At 40.0% G+C, this 21,096-nt stretch overlaps 1 protein-coding gene across 1 annotated transcript in view; it reads left to right on the forward strand.

Moving 5' to 3' along the window:
• The first annotated feature begins 757 nt into the window (after positions 1-757).
• The window catches only part of gtf3c1 (general transcription factor IIIC subunit 1), a 30,933-nt gene continuing 10,594 nt past the window's right edge, over positions 758-21,096 (forward strand). The window contains exons 1-33 of the mRNA XM_083972528.1: positions 758-1,255; positions 2,770-2,961; positions 4,663-4,839; positions 4,978-5,121; positions 5,310-5,406; positions 5,484-5,607; positions 6,088-6,261; positions 6,485-6,600; positions 7,319-7,371; positions 7,470-7,828; positions 7,963-8,025; positions 8,634-8,767; positions 9,137-9,252; positions 9,347-9,500; positions 10,487-10,590; positions 11,546-11,667; positions 11,784-12,101; positions 12,213-12,358; positions 13,256-13,353; positions 13,450-13,546; positions 14,089-14,272; positions 14,376-14,478; positions 15,112-15,244; positions 15,335-15,422; positions 15,621-15,682; positions 16,451-16,559; positions 16,653-16,795; positions 17,854-17,996; positions 18,084-18,168; positions 18,267-18,379; positions 18,800-18,859; positions 18,966-19,059; positions 19,980-20,152. Coding sequence (XP_083828654.1) covers positions 1,035-1,255; positions 2,770-2,961; positions 4,663-4,839; positions 4,978-5,121; positions 5,310-5,406; positions 5,484-5,607; positions 6,088-6,261; positions 6,485-6,600; positions 7,319-7,371; positions 7,470-7,828; positions 7,963-8,025; positions 8,634-8,767; positions 9,137-9,252; positions 9,347-9,500; positions 10,487-10,590; positions 11,546-11,667; positions 11,784-12,101; positions 12,213-12,358; positions 13,256-13,353; positions 13,450-13,546; positions 14,089-14,272; positions 14,376-14,478; positions 15,112-15,244; positions 15,335-15,422; positions 15,621-15,682; positions 16,451-16,559; positions 16,653-16,795; positions 17,854-17,996; positions 18,084-18,168; positions 18,267-18,379; positions 18,800-18,859; positions 18,966-19,059; positions 19,980-20,152 — 4,499 coding nt within the window. The 5' untranslated portion in view covers positions 758-1,034. The remainder of the gene's footprint in view (positions 1,256-2,769; positions 2,962-4,662; positions 4,840-4,977; positions 5,122-5,309; positions 5,407-5,483; positions 5,608-6,087; positions 6,262-6,484; positions 6,601-7,318; positions 7,372-7,469; positions 7,829-7,962; positions 8,026-8,633; positions 8,768-9,136; positions 9,253-9,346; positions 9,501-10,486; positions 10,591-11,545; positions 11,668-11,783; positions 12,102-12,212; positions 12,359-13,255; positions 13,354-13,449; positions 13,547-14,088; positions 14,273-14,375; positions 14,479-15,111; positions 15,245-15,334; positions 15,423-15,620; positions 15,683-16,450; positions 16,560-16,652; positions 16,796-17,853; positions 17,997-18,083; positions 18,169-18,266; positions 18,380-18,799; positions 18,860-18,965; positions 19,060-19,979; positions 20,153-21,096) is intronic.

Below are 21,096 nucleotides of genomic sequence, written 5' to 3' on the forward strand. Positions count from 1 at the left end.
GTAGTGTGTAGTTTTAACCCTCAGAGAAAAAAATATTCAGCATTCAAGTAATACTGATGTAATACAACATTGTAAGTGAGTAATTCTTCAAAATAAAAAGGGAGAGAGTAATTCTTAAGTACATTGTAATTAATTAAAAAAAAAAAAAGTATATGATGGATATATAGTACATCACAACACAACATTTTGTGTAATTTTACCTGGTGCCTAGAAACCAATCAGAACCATAGAATTGAACTGGTTAACCAATTACCTGACAGACAGACAGACAATGAATTGGCAACAGGTTTGATTTTTAAATAACCACATGAGGGATCCTGAATAACAACAAATTCAATATCTTGGAGGTCTTTTGGAGGTCAGATGAGGCAAAAATAAATAATAAAATAGACTGTTGATTTGGGCTCCATCATTTCCTACGATTACTTATTATATTTTATTGCCTAAACAAGAAATTGATTCAGAGTGACTTCTATGATGGAGTAATACCACCTTGCTGTGGGCTTACTGTGTGTTTACTACTTGAAACTCACACAACACAATGGTAAAAGTTTGATAAAACAGAATTTAACTACAAATTATAGTAAATAGTTCAGGTTTTAATAAAAGTTCATTTCAACCAGATTTCAACTCAACTCGAGTCTTCAAGAATAAATAATGTAAAATTTTTGAAGTACAGATTTTTTTTCTGTCACGCACGACGTAAGGTCAAAGCGCAAATGTGACGCAATTACGTAGGCACGTACACACACGCTACAGCTACAAAACATAGCTTGACAACGAGAAACCAAACAGCAGTTAGACGAAACATTTCGAGAAGTTGTTCTCAATATTTAACATTTTTCACTTTATTAACTCGGTTATCCGACTCGAAACCAACCAGAATATTATTTATTTTTGTTTAATACAGAGAATTAATTAGTCTGGGACGAACACACAAGCTGCTAAGTCGCTCGCCGGTTGTTATTAGCAGTAGCTAGCATTAGCATGCCCGTTAGTTAGCTGACAGCGTTAGCCCCGGAGGTTTCTGAGCCATGGACCCGTGGAGCGCAGTGTTGGATGAAGTGGCTCTGGAGGGACTGGACGGGATCACTATACCGACCCTGTGGATCAGACTGAAGAACAGAAAACCCGAGTTTCCCCTCAAGCTCGACGACAGCACCAAGGAGTTCATCTGGAAGTTATTCATCAACAACACCGAGCTGACGTTTTATCAGATCCCACAGGAGAGAGAAGATGTCGTGGTATCAGACAGGTGAGTTTCATATAAATATATATATGTATATCTATGAATGGCTCAGGAAAGCTTAGAAAAACAGCAGCAGTGTGCAGGTTGAAAACAGAAGTGCTCAGAGAAGAGACTGTCGTGTAAAGATCATAAATGATGATGATGATGTGCAATGTAAAGAAGGTAAAATAAGAAGTTTAGAGGGACTATCATCACCAGATGAAATACACACAGGTGCCAGACTAAGACAAACTAATGCAAAACTCTCCCGCTGTAAATCTTACCTTCATTCATGATAATGTCCAGTTTGTGTTGCACCTGTCTTGCTGCTTATTCAGGAGCTGTACTTGCCTGTTTGTGTTGGTTGGTTGTATAGCCTACTACTCATTGATTTCAGTGGGGTGGACAAGGTAATGTGTAACTCTCAGTGCAGCTTAACTGTTCCACACATGATATCCCTCAAAATGAAAACATGGTTGGATAAAAACCACCCGGGGCATTTCTGTAATGTTGAACTAATATATTCATGACACAGTCTTTCAACATTGATTTAATGCTTTGAGCACGCCCCCTATTACTTCTTTAACTGGTACTTACTTATTCTACTTGTGTAAAGTTTGGGATCAGTAGTCTCTAGTATGTATGGTTCAGGCTCCAAATATACTGTACAACCTACATTTCCTCACTTGCATCTTTGATTACAACTTTGCTGTCAATTTTGTGCCGCCTCGCTATTCAAACAAGAGCCCTGACGGTCACCTTTAGATGAGGATAGTCCAACCATACAAAAATGTTCGCACACTGGTAAATGCTCCCAAAACGTTATTAAGAGTGGATGATCAACATTTAGATCTTTTCAGATCTTCTTCAGGACTATTTTCGGGGAGCATTTAGGCTACCAGTGTGTGAACATTTTTTCCTCTTTGCCTTACTTTGCTTTGCACCAGGACTCACACACTGGACGTGCGTGCACTATTCTCACAGTAGTCCAAACCAGAGACGTTCTAATATTGAACCTAGAAGGACTTTGTCCAAACCTAGTCATGACTGGTCACTATGTAACATCTGTGTAATGGTCTCTCTAATGCAATAGGCATACATCAACATCTAAAAAATAGTACTCTTCTTGTACAATATAGGGAACACTTAGGCCATAAAGAAATTGTTGTTCTGACAGTTTGGTGAGTTTGTAATTGAGAGTCCAGATGTGCAGTGAACCCAATCCACCACTTTTGGGGATGAACCGGAGCCCCTGCTGTGAGTGAGAGCTCTGTGGCCTTATCACTCTGCATCACTGGTCAACTCCACTAATGCTCTTGTTGCTGACTGCCGGCAAATTCCTGCAGCCAGGCTCCAAGATACGGTGTAAAGCCTGTCGAATGTTACATCAGCAGATTTACTCCCCTGATTTTAGGCTGAAGCGTTGAGCAATCACAAAAAAAGAAGACATTGAATCATCTTTATTTGCAGGATAAGTCACGTTCCATGTGTTTTTTTCTTCGTATAACACAAACTTTGTGCTTGCATGCCTGTGTTGCCAGGTTTGAAGACGCAGATGCAGAAAAGATGCCGAGTGACAATGACAAGAAGAAAGACATCTACCCGGTCGATATTATTCTTCAGGATGGCATACAGGGCTCGTGTGTCTTCTTCAAACAGAGGACCAACATCACTAAGCACGTCCGCTCCACCACCCTCACTCCGTTGATCAGCTTGGAGGAGGCTCTGAAAAGGTTTGTGGACCTTTTATTTTGAAAAGTAGCTGTTTCCAAACCGCCGACTGCCTAGACATTCATCTACTTTCATCTACGTAATATCAATCGACTCCGTCCCGCCCTCACTCCCAACACCGCCTCCATCCTTGTCCACAGCCTCGTCACCTCCCGTCTTGATTATTGCAACTCTCTCCTCTTCGGTCTCCCTCACAAGTCTCTCCATAAGCTTCAACTGGTTCAAAACTCCGCTGCACGTATCATCACCAAAACCCCTTCTTCCCACCATATCACTCCCATCCTACAGCAACTTCACTGGCTCCCGGTCACATTACGAATCCAATTCAAAATCCTTCTGTATACTTTCAAAGCTATCCACAACCTCGCCCCTTCATACTTGTCTGATCTTCTCCACATTGCCACTCCAGCACGATCCCTCAGATCTTCCTCCTCTCTCCACCTCACTGTCCCCCCTGCTCTCCTCAGCACCATGGGGAGCAGAGCTTTCAGTCGCTCTGCTCCCCGACTCTGGAACTCTTTACCATCTCACATCCGTAACATTGACTCTCTCCCTCTTTTCAAAACAAAAATCAAAACCCACCTGTTTCAAATTGCCTATCCACCCCACCACCCCTCACCCTAACACTTCCCTTTTATTCTGCACAGTTTTATTTATTTGTTCTTTTCATTATTACTGATGTGTTTATTGTTGTTTATTCTGTGCTTTTAATGTTGTTTATTCCGTGCTGTGTGTTTTGTTTTGGTATTGTTTATTGATGATTTATTCTGTGTTTTTGATGATTTTAACTGCTGTAAAGTGTCCTTGAGTGGCATGAAAGGCGCTTCTAAATAAAATTTATTATTATTATTATTAGACATGAACAAGGTGTGGACTCATGACTGTGAGTTTATTAATGCAGTGAATTCAAATTATTTAGCATAGCATTTAGCAAGATTTGGACTTTTGTCAGAGTCGTATTAAACCATGAAAACAAGCTTTTCTATTTTCTTATTCTGTTCCAGGATGTCACTGATTAGGAGCGGAGAATGTTAAACCGACTTCGGCAAAACATTTTGTTCTCTGTGAAGTCATGGACATTGTTGTGAACATATTGATAGAATCTGAATTAACCTCTCGATAAGAGACGCACACTAAGAATCCTGTAATGCCATTAAGTCTCAGTTACAAATGTAAAAAGGATGTGGTAACATTAAAAGCAGAAACTCTTCTGACTTTATTTAGTAATGACTAACGTTCTGCAGACAAATTGTGAAAAACTGTTGTAAAAACAATTTATTCTGCCAAACATTAACACTGTACTTAGTTTGTTTTTCCTCCTTGTCTGTCAAATTCACAAATTATTATTATTATTATTATTATTATTATTATTATTATTATTATTATTATTATTATTATTATTATTATTATTATTATTATCTCTATGATCTCTTTTGTAAGAGAGACCTGGCCAAGAATGGCAGACACATAGTCCCATTAATCATAGACATAAAAAACAAATAGATTGCAAATAACAATTGAATTTACAAGATTAGTTAAATGAATCTACAGAATTAGTAAAAAAAAAATAAAACATTTGAACTCTTGAAAAAGACAAATGTCTGAACAACAAAGATCAGATAAGATAATGTGGATTTTAAGCAACTGTGCATTTGTCTCCTTTTTCTCTCTTTCTGGACCTTGACCTTGACCCTTCCTCTCAGATACGGCAGGAAGCTGGTGGTGGTGGCGTCTCAGACTCTGCGCCTCCTGGCTCTGACCGGCAGCGAGAGCGATCCGGATTTAAAACTGAACGACGACTCCTACTGCGTGCTGGAGAGAGTGGGCCGAGGACGATGGCAGGGGGAGCTGCAGAACGAGCTGCATGGATCCGCTTTCAAGTAGGCGACACACACACACACACACACACACACACACACACACACACACACACACACACACACACACACACACACACACACATTTAGCTCAGGGTCAATTGTTTCATAACAGCCAGTTGTTGTGTTGTGCTTCAACAGGGCCGATGCTCGAAAGTTGCACTACATGAGGAAGTCTCTTGTGGACAACGGACTCATCAGCATGCAGCCCTTCGTCTCACGAAAGAAGACGGGACAGAAGCAGCACTCCATACTCCTGATGCTCAAACGCTTCCACGTGAACAGGTCTGTTTATCGTCTGTGTCTCTTTTTCTCACCGTTGGTTTCCTGTTGGGCATAAAGGCAAAACGTGGAGTGATAACCAACTGCATTTTTACTGTAATTTCTGTTCAATGAAAGTCAGACCGTAAAGAGTCATTTCACCCAAAGTCAATAATTCACAAATTCCTCTCCAACCCGTTCTCCTCTTTCAGGAGGTCTAAGTATGACGTACTGATGGAGTACGTGTCCGACATCCTGCAGCAGTTACCTGAGCAGCGCGGCACTTTGAACTCGTTCAGAGAGCAGCTTGTAAGTGTCTCTCTCTGGAGGTCTTTTACACTGTTGTCATGTGTTCATTTTGCTCATAATTGTGTGTTTTCTTGCAGAATTTGGGTGAGGGTTGTTTTAAGCGTGTGTGTCGACACATGCGAGACTCCAAGTTGGTGGAGTTTTACCAGGTTCCTCTGGAGGAGTTGGATCCCGCCGCCGGGCCCTGCACCACGAAAAAAGGTGAAGCACCAGTGTGTACAGGGTCAAAACAAGCGTAGGTGCTGATATCATGAACAAGAACTTATTATTGGAGATTGATCACAATATCAGATCAAAAACATAATTAATACTTTTACTTGGAGATATCAGTGATTGGATTGGACTCAATTCATTAATTTGAGATGAACCTTTAATTAAATTTTATTTAGTTAAGTTACTCAGCATTTAAACTTCCAGTTTATTTGAAATATAAATAGTTATCTTATTATCTGAACTTGAAAAAATGTGTAAAGTTCCATAAACATCTAATATTTAAATATGTTTATGAGTAAGAGAAGAGGAGGAAAGTCTTCAACCAAAGTAAATGTTACAAATGTGGGCTCACTACCAAAATATAGTTTATAGTAATACAGATATGTCCCAAATGTATTATTTATTAGTTATTTATTGTTTATTTTTTGCTGCAGAAACGCATACAGCTGTGTTATTTGTGTTTCCCAGGGAATAAAGTGCTGGTGCGCTGTATGAGACTGCTAAAGCCATACGCAAAGAAGGGCGTCCCCGATGATGATGATGAGGACTATGACGAAGATGTCCCTGGAGCGAGAAGCCGAGTTTACCCACCGGAGGGGCGAATTATGGAGAGGGACCTTCTGACACAAGCCTACCACATCAGTACGGTCCATACAGAGTACACTCAGGGAAAATAATGTGGATTAGATTTAAATGTTGTGAAATGTGCAGCATGTTTTTCACTAACTTTTAGCACTTGACCGTCAAATCTACTGTTTCTATTCAGATTCAGTGTTGAAAAAGAAAAGACGGAGCCCATGGACAAAAACTAGACATCTTTGACCGCACATGACTTTCCTCATCAGTTGTTTTTGTTCTCGTGCAGTCTTAGCCGCTGGCACAAAGGGAGTCCCCCAGACGGGCCTGGGGTACAGGTTGAACATCGGTAAACTGGAGGCTCGCATGCTCTGTCGAAGACTGGAGAGAGACGGTTTAATAAAGGTAAACCCTGAGTTTATACACAGAGGTTATTCTACATGGCAGGGATTCCCAAACTGTTGTGGTGGTGGCGTGTGAGATGAAAAGGGTAATGGTGACGCTTGTCCATGAGAGCGTTTTGGAGTTATTGGATTGTGTATTTGATGAGTTTAATGAGGGAAACCAAGAAATCCCATGAGCCTCCGTCGTGTTAGCTGAGCAGCTTGTATTTCTGCTCCGCCATTCTAAAAACAGGTTGCACCGACAATTAAAGCTAACAAACCTACTGACTACAAGGATTATGGCAATGGGCCAATTTGCCAAATTGTTGAACTATCCCTTTAATAAAAAAAATAGAAAAAAAACAAACAAACCCAAAATCCAGTTATAAATAGATAATTGAATACATTTGTGCACAAAATGTCTCAACATTTGAGTGAAACATCTGTCAAGTGTTTGCTGGATTTCAGAGAAACTGTTAGAGCCATTCAGAACTTCTGAACTTTGTATCTAGAGCCATTATCTGGTCAAAGTTGCACCGAATTGATTCAACCTGAGGGTTTTGTACAACACCTCAAAACTTCAAACCATGCAAACAACCAGAGCAGTAGTTTAATATTCAGTCCAGGACTATTCTACCAATACAACATCCACTGTAATGTATTTTATGTATGTATACACATTGTAATATTATGTAAAGGTGTTTTAGTGCGTTAGCGTTGTGATGTCTTTCGCCCTGCAGGGATTCATGGTGGACGAGGGTCGGCAGAGGACGACAAAATTCATCAGCCACAAGTGTGTATTTTAAAAATAAGAATTATTTTGATGCCACATCGTATCAGATACTTTATGCATCAATAACCTCGGTCTGATCACTTCTCTGCTCTTCCCAGGTGTGTGGGTCGGAGTGATCAGCTGCAGCTGGTTGCGATGGAGCAGGAGCGCAAGAAGCTGCTCTTCTCCTCAGAGCCGCAGGCATCAGGCGCTGCAGCGGCGGCGAGTGCGCCCGCGACGCCACCGTCCTCAAAGTCGACAGCGAAAGAGAAAAACAAAGCTCCCGCGGCAAAGAAGATTCGGAAAGCAGGTCAAGGCAGAGTCGGAGGCGCGGAGGAGGCCGAGCAGACGTGCAGCGACGAGGGGATGGACGGAGGCAAAGGAAAAGCAAAAAGGAAGTCGGCAGCAACAGGAAAGACAAGAGGGAGGAAGAGCGGCGTGACGGAAACCGAGACAACAGAGGCCACAGCAGCTGAAGGTGAGCGCTCAGTAACCCTTTGTATGTCTCAGCACGGATGTTAGAGTCTACATTTAACTGTAATATTCAGCTCTTTATGTTGTCTCATCCTCTTTTTTCTCTTTTTTTTTCTCTGAATTTCTGTCGTCACTCAGGTGAAACCGCGGCGTGCAGCGAACACAACACCAGTATGGAAACGTCTGATGATATCAAAACAGGTAATTTCGAGAAATGGGCCTAAACTGCTGCACCTCCTGACCTGATTCAGAACTAACAAAAATGCTGCAAAGATGTTTTTTTTTTTTGTAGCAATACTTTATTAAAGAAAATGCAGCAGAACAAAACAAGACAATATAACGGCACGATCAGTCACTCCTGACCCGGCCGGGACCCCCATGGTCCTCCTGCTCGCCCCTGAACCCACAGACCCCTTCAACAAAGGACAACCTAGTTGTTGGTGTAACAGGAAAGATCAGCCATAAGGTTGTAAAAATGAATGAAATTGTAAAGCTAAAGCCAAAAAAAAAAAAACATACGTAAACATAAAATAAATGTACAGCAAAAGAAAAATAGAATAGCATTAGAATAAATAAATATGTAAATAAGCAAATACATGAAAGAAAACGACCTGACAGGAACATGATTACATTAATTATTATGAAAGCCAGAACTACTGCCACACCCTTCATATCGCCCACCTCTCTGCATGTATACGAACACGTATTCAGTCTCTGGGTCTTTTCTTTGACATGATACTTCATATTTTTATGTAACAGCCCCTTTTTTTCTGTTTAATCCTATTTTTTATTATCGTCTCCTCTATCAGAACAAGCTGCAACTGAGGAGGAGGGAGAACGATCCAACCAGACTCCTGCTGATCCTGGGCCTCAGAGTTCAGCATCGGCCGATCCACCAGCGAACCACGACATCGTGGTTGTTCAAGATGTCTGGGAGGATCTGGTCAGTCTGATGGTTTGGTTTCACGCGTTTGTTTGTTTTGTTTTTGGGGTTTTTTTTCCAGCTAGAACAGGATGTTCTGGCTCTATGTTTTATGTTTTATTTAATTTATCATGGTTGAGTAAAGATAAGTAAATGCTCCTGTTTGCAGATCACATGAGTGCTCTTCCATTACAACTTGTCATTTGTAACTTAAAATGAGTTGCCGTGTTCACATATGAGATGTCTCGGTCTTTATCAAGTGTCATTAAGATGCACTTTCGTTTGGACTGAAAGCTTCAATTAGATATTAAACCAGCTCTGGAGATTCAGAAAATCCAGACTCGTATCAAAAGTCCTAATTGATCTAATTCCTCTGTCCTCCTCCTTCAGAACGGCAAATCTAAGAAATCTTCTGAGAAGTCCCACGAGACGTACCGGCTGCTGAGGAGGAAGAACCTGATTGTCGAGGCTGTCCGCAAGCACAAGGTCATAGAAGGTCTTTTCCCGTAAGTGTTACAATCAGGTCACTGGGTTTTTTTTAAATCGCACAACGCCGGAAAAGGAAACTGAGGGAGTGAAATGTTCTGTCTTGTCCTCCAGATTACAGAAGATGATCAACGACGAAGAGAAGCAGTACGGATTCACCTCCAAGTGCTGCAAGAAAACTATCACACGTCTCATCCGCTGTCTGTCCAGGGAAGGCTTAGTCAAGTTGTACACGACCACCATCATACAGGACGGGATCACCAAGAACGTACGAGCACACACACACACACACCTTTACAGTCATCTCCATTTTATTTGCTTGTTTATTCGAATGGGACAGTGCACATTAATGGACATAACAACATGTAAATATGCCGGGTTGTAGCAGGATGTTAGTTTCCATCCGTCCCAATAACATAAAAACAGTTCAAGACAATACAACATTTCACAAAATAAAAAAAGTAAACAACATAAAAGGCAACAAGAACAATGAAAAACACATTGAGAGACACAAGTTATTTTTTCTTTTTCTTTTTTTTTTTCTTTAATGGAATACACTAACCAAAACAGACAGAAAACAAAGGACAGAACAAACCTCACGACATAAAAAAGGGATGTAAAACTACTAAAATTAAATTAACAGTAACTACTTAATATACATTTACTCAAACGTAAGTTTTTCCCATTTTTTATTATGCATTTCCACCTTATCTTGATTTGTTGTGATAATTTTTTCCAAAAGAAATTGGCAACGCACTTTATTTCTAAAAAATTCCAAGTTCAAAAGTTTTAATAAACATACAGGTAATTTACAAAGTGACTGTGGATAATGAAGTAGTCCACAGGTAGGGGGACCAGAAGAGTTTCGTTTTGGGTAATAAAGTGCTTAAGTGCTGGGTTAAAGTGACGAGTGCAGAAGTGCTTATGTGCCGAGTTGTACTGCACGATGCCCATTACACCCAATTGCACATGCAGAGGTGTGTAAATATTGCACAAGATGTTATACTGTACATAAATGTATTATGTAAGCACTACTAAAACCAAAATAGCATACACAGAAATATTGTGTGCAATTGACTGAAATAAAAACTCAGATGGTGCCCCAGCAATTTGTGTTGTATTACAGGTTACAGGTGGTCGCATGTCTGGTTTGCTTGTTTCTTTATTAGCGAATGCACAAAGTGGAAGAGTAGAAAAGACATAATATTACATGTTGTTACACCCTCTCTCTGTCCGACCTTCTGCCTCACGCAGGTCGAGATGATCGCTCATCCATTGGTTCTGCCCAACGACGAAATAGTCCAACGGGTTATCGAGCAGGTCCGCTTCAGAATCTCCAGCTCTTACGCGAACGTACGGTGAGTGAAAACAAAAAATAAAAACAAGGTTGTAAGAAATCCACGATATCTCAGTTAGTTGATGTATGTTGGCTCGGTGGTCACTGGTCACTACAACCTAACCGTCAGCTGCTGAGCCCCCGCGACAGTGCAACAGTCAGTTTTTCTTTCCTAACTTAAGTATCCTTTTTTTTTGCTTGTTTGTTTATCTCTTTACTTTTACTCTGTCTCTTTCTCATACTCCAGTCGTTCCAGCTCATCCCCACTATTTCCAACACATAAAGGTCTATAATGTATATAGAATATCATGGAAAAGTTTATTTATGTCAGTGATTCAATTCTAAAAGTGAAACTATAGATCCATTACACACAGAATGAAACATTTAATGTCCTTAATTATTTAATTTATTTTAACTGTAATGATAGCTTACATTTATAAAGACCTAAAATTCTATATATTATATTATATTATATTACGAAAGACCAATTAAAAAACATTTTTAATATAGAAATGTTGGCTTTCTGAAAAGTATGTCCATCTATATAGTATACACTCAGTAGAAACATGAGGTTCGAACGAATATTGAATGACTCGTAATTTGTTCGGATATATTCGAATGTCGAATAAAAAGTGACAGCCCTAACACTCAGTACTTGGTTGTTGCTATTTGACTTGAACTACTGGAAATGATATTCTAATTTATTGAGATACACATATACATCCACACTCATACACACACACACACGCACAGACCAACACATACCGTATACATGGCCATAGACACACACATATACTCATATACATACCCACCACAACATCACGAACAGCACTTTTCGCACCAATATACAGTAGCATTTGTCTTTTTTTTTGTGTTTGTCTGTTTCTGTTGCTTCTCACTTGTCTTGTATCTGCATCACTTGATAAAAATCTCCTAACAGCTTGTGTGTTTAACTGTGTTGGTCTGCCGCCCCTCAGTCTGCAGCACGAAGAGAAACTCAGAGAACTGGACGAGTTTGAGGACGTGAGCAGAGGAGGATCAACCAAGGCTGAAAAGAGAGCAACTGTGCAACACTACAAGAATTTCAGGCCCACTACAGGTTCTGTTTGATCGTTCACCACATAACAGAGCACTCATGAGTTTCCTCTCCCCTCTATTTATGTGTCTATTATCCATCGTTTTGTTCTCGGTCCTCTGCCTCTCTTTGATTTATAGTCCCGGGATTGGGTAAGACTATGGGCTTCCAGCCTAAGATGCATCGCCTGCGTATCGTCCACAACTTCCTCTGGTACATGATTTACGGACACCCGCTCGGACGCAGCTCCAACGGCTCTGGCTCCATGAGTGAGACGCCGGCCAAGCCAGCTGGCTCTGATCCAGAAGCCAAACACGGAGAAGAGCATGAAAAACAGGATCCGAAAGACTCTGCACAGCCGCAAGGTGCAGACTCTAAACTGGACGAGACGTCAGGAGAAGATGAGGAGGAGAAGAGGAACGAATCGGCTACTGTCTGCTCTCAGCCTGAGGTGAAAGGTGAGAGCATCGTGTGAATGTGTTTACAGTAGTTATCTAAAGTATTTGGTCCACAAGTTGCTCTTTCAGGATTTCCCACCTGCTCACTATCTTCTTTTGTGTCTCGGGCAGTTTACGTTGATGAAGACTCGTGGAAGAGGTTCATTCCTCCGGTCCGCATGCACAAAGAGTTCGGCAGCGGCTGGGCGATGGTGGCCGACGTGCTCCTCTGTCTGCCTCTCTCCGTCTTCATCCAGGTCATACAGATCAACTACAAGGTGAGCACACGTTCAGTCCTCTGTTTAACCTTGTGTGTTACCAAGTTAATTCACAATTTCTGTAAGTAGAAGAAAAATTATTTTGTCCCTGGAGCCATAACACAGTCTCATTTTACATCAAATAGTTTAATGTTGATATATTCAAACGTCTGTGAGTGAGAAGAAAATCTTTTTTTTTTTTAAATCAAATTATGTGTATAAATTACATGTATTTAATTACATAATTTAGATTTAGATGACATAGTTATTTAATAACTGGTCACAGAGACGAATTAATCATAATAATATTAATTTATTTGTGGCCAAGAGCCTAAAAAAAACAGACATCACTTGAGATGTTCCCACTGCAAAAACAAGAAGTAATTTAATTTTGTGTTGCAACAGTTAGTTCATCGGCCAACTATTCTTATAATTAATAAACTGCTTGAGTCACATATAAAACAAAATTGATATACCGGTATTGTTGTTCCACTCACAAACACGAATACTTTCTGCTTTTCTTTCTTTTTTTGTCATTATAAACTAAATATCCTTGGACTTTGGTTATTTTGTACTGGAATGTGATACACTCACTCTTATTATTGTATAATTATTGTCTAATTATTATCTACTTATCTACTACTACTATTATTACTACTCATCTTGTATGTAAAGCACTTTGGTCAACATCTTTCGTTTTTAAATGTGCTCTAGAAATAAAAATGACTTGACTTGACTTGACTTGACTACTTATTGGATTGTTTGATTGTATTGAGTCTTACTAAGAGCTGATATTGTATATATATGTTTATTTCGTCCTCATGGATTTAGATCATAAATAAGTTTACTGAATAATTAAACTTGTAATACAATTAGGATACGCTACATAAAATCATATCTGCTGAACTGTGTCTGCAGGTTGAAGGACTGGAGGAATATCTCAACGACTCTGTGAGGCAGCACCACCTTGTTAGATGGTTACCTGCCAAAATGAGAAGACAGCTGCTTTATAGACGGTGACTCTCTCCCTCTCTTTCTCTCCATCCTCCTTCTGCTTTTTACAGCACACAACAACTGTGATCCTTAACCGAGTGTCTTATTTTCTACACCAGGAAATACCTGTTCAACTTTCACGAGAACCTGCAGAAGTTGGCTTACATGGGTCTGCTGCAGTTCGGTCCCTCGGAGAAGTTCATGGAGAAAGACCAGGTACACAGTTGGTAAACAGACGGAGTGAAGAGTCTGACTTCATCTGACTGCTGCTCTCATTGACTGTTTGCACTTACTTGCAGTAGACATTTATTATTGTGACATTTGAAACAAAGGAAAGAGTAAGTTTTTCTCTTGATGTTTATATTAAATTAGTGAATGTAAAATATGCATTTTATCCCTTTATTCAGAACATGAATAGAGGAAGAAGTAACAGAAGTTGCGAAAATATGTAAAAGCCAAATTACTAACCCTAACCCTAAACACTGAAAAAAGAAAAAGCAGAGCAGCTTTACCAGGACGGAGAATCTGCTTCAGTGAATAAATGAGTGATTAAATGAGGAATATTTGTCTCTTTTAAAAGATTTTATTATTGAAAAAACTAATTATAAATCCCAAGTGAATGATGTAAAACAATAAAATAATAAAAAGTAATCACCAAATGGAAAAGGAAGGAAAAAATGTTTTTACAAAAGCACAAAGAGTACAAATACACTGTTTTAATGAAATTCTCTTTTTACATGTGCGGTGTGATGATCCAGGTGGTTGTGTACGTGAGACGCCACACTACCATCGTCGACACCACCAACGCTGAGCCTCACTACTGGAAGATCCAGGAGAATCCCGACAAACCGTTTGAGAGACGCCAGTACACGTTGAACACTTTCGAGGACGTTGAGAACTACTGGTTTGACCTGATGTGTGTGTGCCTGAACACACCACTGGGTACGTAAACACACACACATTTTATAGAAGCAGAGCCACCGAAAAAAAATCTAATTTCAGCCTGTCAAGCTGAGTTTGTCTGTCTCTGTTATGTTTTTTTTAGGGGTCGTCCGCAGTAGGAGAAGTCTCCAAGCGACAGAGGACGAAGAGTCTACCCAATTTCCACCTGACCGCTACGTGTTCGTTCACCTGGCGTACCTGTTAAAGTAAGTGCAGAGATTATTAACCTAACGTTACGAGACAGAGTTGTTTTAGAGGTTGCATGTATTTACCTCTAAAACAACTCTGTCTGGTAACGTTCTGTAATTATCTCATAGCGTGGTGAATGTGCAGGTCACAACTTGTCCACCAGAGCGTTTTGGAGTTGTTGGATTGTGTATTTGATGAGTTTGATGAGGGAAACCAAGAAATTCCATGAGCTTCCTTCCTCTCACCCATGTGCATTTGTTTACAATGAAGCCGGCGAGAAATCAATCAATAGAGCTGTAGATAAAACATAGAGATTATGGTTCATGGAGCGCGTTTATGTCACGCTGCCGCTGGGACACTGGGGTGGCGGCTCTGATCTTGCAAAGCTGGTTTTCATCCAAGAGATGCAATAAAGTGACAAGCAGGTGAAAGGCAGAGAGCCTCCATTCTGCCTGTAACAAGTTAAGCCATTCATTAAACCATCATAATTACTTCAAAACTGTTTAATTAAGGTAAAAAAAAAGTAGCATAGTTAAGATACAAATCCTGCACATTTCCTCTCTGAGTTACAATTGTAATAATCCAGTAAATAGTTATAATTAAAAACTCCTGAACTACCTGAAATTTAAGGTTTTACTTTTACCACACAGGGGCAGTCGTGAATTGTGTGATGACGGGTCGGTACCAGGGGACGGTCAAGGAGCAGCAGGTCTGGACTGCGAATTTTTTGCTCATCTGAAACGCAACTGGCTGTGGACCAATCACCTGCTCGCTGTAAGGAAGGTACAAGAACAAAACACAAGTTGGACATGTACACATTATCTGTGTGTGTGTGTGTTTACGTATACGTTCTTTTGTTTTCCATTTTCTCAGAAAGCATCTGTTTTTGAGACGACTCAAAAGACCAACAGACTGAAGAGTTTGATGAGTAAAAACGCTCTCAGGATTGCTTTAAGAGCCGGTGAGTAACGTCAGACATGAAGAATTTCTCTCCCTTCAATGACTTCCTGTGTCCAAACAAAACAAAACTAAAAAAAATGTCATGGCAGTCTGTCAAGTCGACCATACTCACTGTTGTCCTGTCAAAACATGGCCGTCATCTCCTGCTCCTCTCTGTCCTCCTCAGTGAAACATTTACTTCATACATGTGTTTTAACAGGAGGAGCCGCTGCACCTCGATATCTGACCATCAAGAAACCAGTGATGCCAGAAAATGTTGAGGTTTGACTTCTCTCCTTGTTCATTGTCAGTTTTGTCTTGGTTTTAATGAATGAACCAGCTCTCAGTTTAGATACACAGTGTTACATTTAGCTAAAACAAACACAGACTAATGCTTTGTGTTGACGTGTTGTCTCAGTGAGTTCTCAATTCACCTGTATCAGCTGATCATTGTGGAGTTTGGTGCTGTTGAACTGTGTTGAATTGTACAAACAGGTGTTTCTGTTATTTATCCTGCCGTTACTGATATAAATAGGATTGATAAAATAATAAAAAAACATCTGCCTGCCTAGCTCTAGCAAAGTGCATGTTTTACTAAAGTTTAATGTCCACAACACCCATTTAAAATATACAGCTTTGTCGGCTTTAACTGCTGCTGTGTTGTCTCAGGATCATATATAGTATGTATACATTGTTGATATGTCACTATTAATCTATTGCAAATTTAAAACAACCCATGTTGCCCTAGTTCCAAGCTTAAAATTCACTATAAAATAGAAAGTCTAATCACAAAATCAAATTAAACACAATAAAAGCTAGAAATATTGAATAGTAAAACAAGAAAACAAAAATGAATTGTCAAGCTCAACTTGGACTTGGATTTTAAAACTCTGTAGTGACTGAGTGGTTCAAACGTGAAGAGGCAAACTCAAAATTAGATTATAATATTGTGTATTAGTGTGTTACAGTTAGTCAGTAAATGAATAAAGAGTCCAGGAAATGAATAAAGAGTCCAGGCTTGTATCTTGCATGTCATGTCTCTGTCTCCAGGTGGACATCGAACCTGCCAGCAGAAACCAGAGGGTGGTCGGTGGGAAGAAACAGAAGAGGAAGAGAAGCAAAAAGGAGACCACCAAGGTCACACGCAAGAAGAAGAAAGGTGCTGGACTGTTAAACGTGAAAGTAAACGGACGTCTGATTGAGGAGAAAGTAGAAAGCTGACTGTGTGTGTGTTTGTTGTCTGACTTTAAAGAGCCGAAGAAACGCACCCCGGCCCACGACGAGGCCGACCACCGAGCTCTGAAAATGATGACGAGACAGCGCGTCTACTGGTCGGTGCAGGAGGACTCGCTGATGATGCTCTGCAGCGTCGCCTCACACCTGCTCAACACCAAGGTACACACACACAGAGTACTATACACAAGTGAGTACGTTCTGCATTAAAGGGATAGTTCAACATTTTGGCAAATTGGCCCATTGCCATAATCCCTATAGTCATAGCAGGAGGTTCGTTACCTTTAATTGTCGGTGCAAGCTATTTTTAGAACGGCGGAGCAGAGCCGCGAGCTGCTCAGAGCTACACTATGGAGGCTGATGGGATTTCTTGGTTTCCCTCATCAAACTCATCAAATACACAATCCAACAACTCCAAAACGCTCTGGTAGACAAGTTGTGACTGCACATTCACCATTATTTGATGAGTTTGATGAGGGAAACCAAGAAATCCCATCCCGTAAAAATCCCATAGAGTTCTAAACACAGCTTGCACCGACAATTAAAGATGACGAACCTTCTCCTGAAACTATAGAGATTATGGCAATGGGCCAATTTGCCAAAATGTTGAACTATCCCTTTAACCTTTATGGTAAGGTTTTGTTTTGGTCAAAGCTTATATGTTACAGACAAATACCTTCTTATTATTGTTGTTATATTATGATCTAAGGTTCCTTTATTTAGAGCGGCCTCTTCTGGATGATTGGGAAACTTTGTAGGCAGGTTTATTTTTACAGCCTGTAACAAACCAGAATATGTTGTTTGTTTGTAACAGAAATAGACGAAGTTCTGTTGTGTTTATGCAATACAACTACATGTTGGATGGTTCTCTTATGAAATTCATGAATACCGTAACTACCTACTTTAATTAATTAATCTTTTTAATAAAATTATAGTTGTCCTGTTAGTTGTCTTGAGCACAATCCAGTTTTCCCTCCTTTTCTGTCTGGTATAAACCAAAATCCTCAGATGAGTGGTTTGAATTTATCATATGAGCTAAAACTCTGAGCTCTGAGCACAAAAAAAGCTTCAAAGTTAAAAAAAAAAAAAACGTTTTAAATAATTAAAAATGTTTTAGTTTTGTCTTTGATCATTAGGAATGTTTTTGTATGTTACTATACAAGTACAGTTGTGTGTTTATCCTTTTATTAAGGTGTGTTGTGTTTGTTGTTGTGTTACAGCTGAAAAGACCGTTCATACCTTACTGTGTGGTGAGAGACCTGCTCCAAGCAGAGTTTGAGATATCCATGGATAAAACGTCTCTTGCTGTCGGACGTCGCACACGATACATCCTCAAAAATCCTCAGACACTTCTCAACTTCAGGTGACTGCAGATTACACACACACACACACACTTTAAAACACACACACACCCTGTTAAGTGTCACTCATCCAGAGCTGCTTGTTGCAGGATCTGTCTGGCTGAGGTCTTCCAGGACAAATCCCTGATGAAACTCTTGGAGGAGAAGAAACCTACTGATCCTGATAAACCAGAGGTGGGAAGTGTTGGTTTGTTTTTTCTTTCTGTTTTAGTTTCCTAAAGTCAAATTTATGACATCACATTTGATTGTTTGTGATCTGTGTTTTGATTCAGGTCTGCGCTGAAGTTTTCTCAGAGTACACCAGACTTCTCAGGCAGAAGTTCAGCTCTGTCATTATGCCTGGTAAAATTATCATGCCTGACACCAAGCGGCAGCTCTTTTCACGGTAAGAAGAAGAAGAAGAGGAGTAGAAGGAGGTTTGATGCTCTGCTTAAGACAAGAAACAAGTACATACATACATTTCTGACCTTATACCCAATTACAAAGCATCCACATGTCTCAGAACATCATCAACCCTCAGTGTCTTTAAATCGAGACTTAAGATTTTCATGTTTGCTGCTGCTTTTTATGAAGCTATTATTTTTACACTGCACTGTAATTTGCTATTTTATATCTATTCTATCTATATTCGAAAATACATTAGTCATCGTAATTCTTTCTCTTGTTCTTCTATTGTGTGTCTACAAATATGCTTTTTATGTTCTTCTTTTGTGCTATGTGTAAAGCACCTTGAGTTGCCTTGTTGCTGAAATGTTAATGTAATTTGTGTTGTGTCGTGTGTAACGTAATGGTGTGTTTCTAACAGGTTTAAAGTTTCCGCCATAGAGAGCGGGAGAAGGGTTCCAAGAACAGACACTCTCAACAGGTAATGATCTTATGAGGGATATGTGATTGGTTTTATTTCAGTTGAGTGAATGTTAAAATTAACAGAGGCTGTTAATTGTTTGTTTGTGTTTGTTTGTCCACTGCAGCACAGAAGACATTCACTCCATAGTGCTGCATAACTTGATCCAGAGCACTCTGGCCATGACCAACTATCAGATGAAGTCGTCCAGGTCCTTCCAGGTAGTTTCTCTTTCATTTCACAAACTCTCACTGGATGAAAGTTTATGGCCATTCAAGAACAACGTCACAATAAAACAGTTTAGGATTACGTTCAAAGTGATCAACGATTGCTCATGCCTTTGTTAATATTATTATGATATTTATTTTTTCTTCTTTATCTTGTAACTTACTATTTGTAGTATTGAGTTAATATTAAAGAATTTGTTTAAGTATGAAAGAATGAGAGTGTAATGTGGGATGATTATTGGATACTGTGTTTAGAATTGCACAAACCTTAAAGCAGAAGTGAGTGATATATTTGTGTTAATATAAGTCTTAAATAGTTATATCTTCCGACAGCAATCACTTACATAGAGTGTTTGGACTGAAACACGGGTCTCTCAGTCCCTCTGCTCTGCTCTGAGCCGAAGAGAAAACATTTATCGTATCCTACAGTTTTTATCCAATGAGGAGAGAGAACGGCATGCAGGGCTGTGTGTGCAGCCAAGGGACGCCGTGAATGTGGCGACGTAGCGACGAGGACTGTTATGGTGCGTTCAAGGAAACTCGTATTTTTCCGACCGTGAAGTGGTACCAGTTCGATCTGGTACGAGTTCACCGGTCGGAAGTTACGAGTGGCCGTTATAGTGACTTTCACCGGTAAAACAGGTCGGAAAAACACGAGTGGGTTGCCTGGAACGCTACAAAGTCGTAAGTTGTGACTTGAAGCTGTAATTTACGATTTCAAAAGCCTGCCTGGAACGCAGCATTAGCGAAAACGACCGGATCACTCACTTCTGCTTTAAATAGTCCTCCATAAAATGGAAATAAAATAATATAAATTACACAAAGGCAGGTCGAAGTAGGTGGTTCAAGCTGCTCATCTTACAAATACACATAAACACTCACACGTGTGATTGTGATCCCATCTCTCCTCTTAGACGTTCCACATGTACAGTAAATACGACCAGGAGCTTCTGTGTCAGGTGTTCGTCCAGTGCAGGAAGAGAGGTCTGGTCAACCGCCGCCGCGTCAGTCAGCCGTTCGGGCCGAAGAAGAACCGAGCGCTGCCCATCCTGCCCATGTCCTTCCAGCTGTCCCAGTCCTACTACAGGTACAGTACACAACCACCAGCGTGGAATAAAAACAATAAAGTCACTTGATTTAAATTTTAATATGAGTTTATGTTTAACACTCAGAATATTTGAGCCATTTGTGTAAAAATGTCCTGTTGAAAATCTTTCTACATCACTACATTTTCCAACCTCACAGGTAAATGATGATGACAATTAAAGGAGAATTCCGGTCATTTTCTAAGTAACTCTCTACAGCTCTAGGTCCGAATCGTCCATAGGATGCGACCATAGGAAAAAATGTGCGAAAAACATGTGCAGTTAACCAGTGAAGTAATGGGGGCAGTTCTTCTGGCCGCAACTTTGGCTCAAAATATCACTACACATGCTTTGCAACATCCACCAGTTCCTTACCACACAACACTGAGTGTGCATAACTCTGTTAATATGAGAGAGCAGTGTTAAAGTGTGTTTTTATCGACGTACCTCTTGTTTACTCTAGCTTCCTGGGTAGACCTTACTAGTCGACTGTCGAGCTCGGGACTGTTTCCATATCAACAAAGACAAAAACGTGAGGAAAACATGGATTTAGGAGAAAAAAATTATTTTGGATGGGGGAAAAAAGCTGTTATATTCATATTGATGCTTTTTCCCCATCCAAAATATTTTTTCCCTCCGAAATCCATGTTTTCCTCGCGTTTTTGTCTTTGTTTCCAGGCTGCACATATTTTACATATACACTCAGGGACCCAGAGCTGTAGAGCGTTACTTAGAAAATTACCGGAATTCTCCTTTAAAAAAAAATACACAGCTTCCTAAGATGTGGTGGAAACAGAAGCATGAATTATTTCTGATATTGTACCAAGCTTTAGTTACCAAAACAGTTTATGTTTTTTAGCCTAAAGGCAATCTATCTGTCTATCTAGCCTGTCTGCCTGCTGTCTGTTGGATGGCTGAGCTTTTTGACCACGCCCACACTCTCCCA

The sequence above is a fragment of the Trachurus trachurus genome, assembly GCF_905171665.1.
Source record: "Trachurus trachurus genome assembly, chromosome: 1".
In the NCBI taxonomy this organism is placed as follows: Eukaryota; Metazoa; Chordata; class Actinopteri; order Carangiformes; family Carangidae; genus Trachurus; species Trachurus trachurus.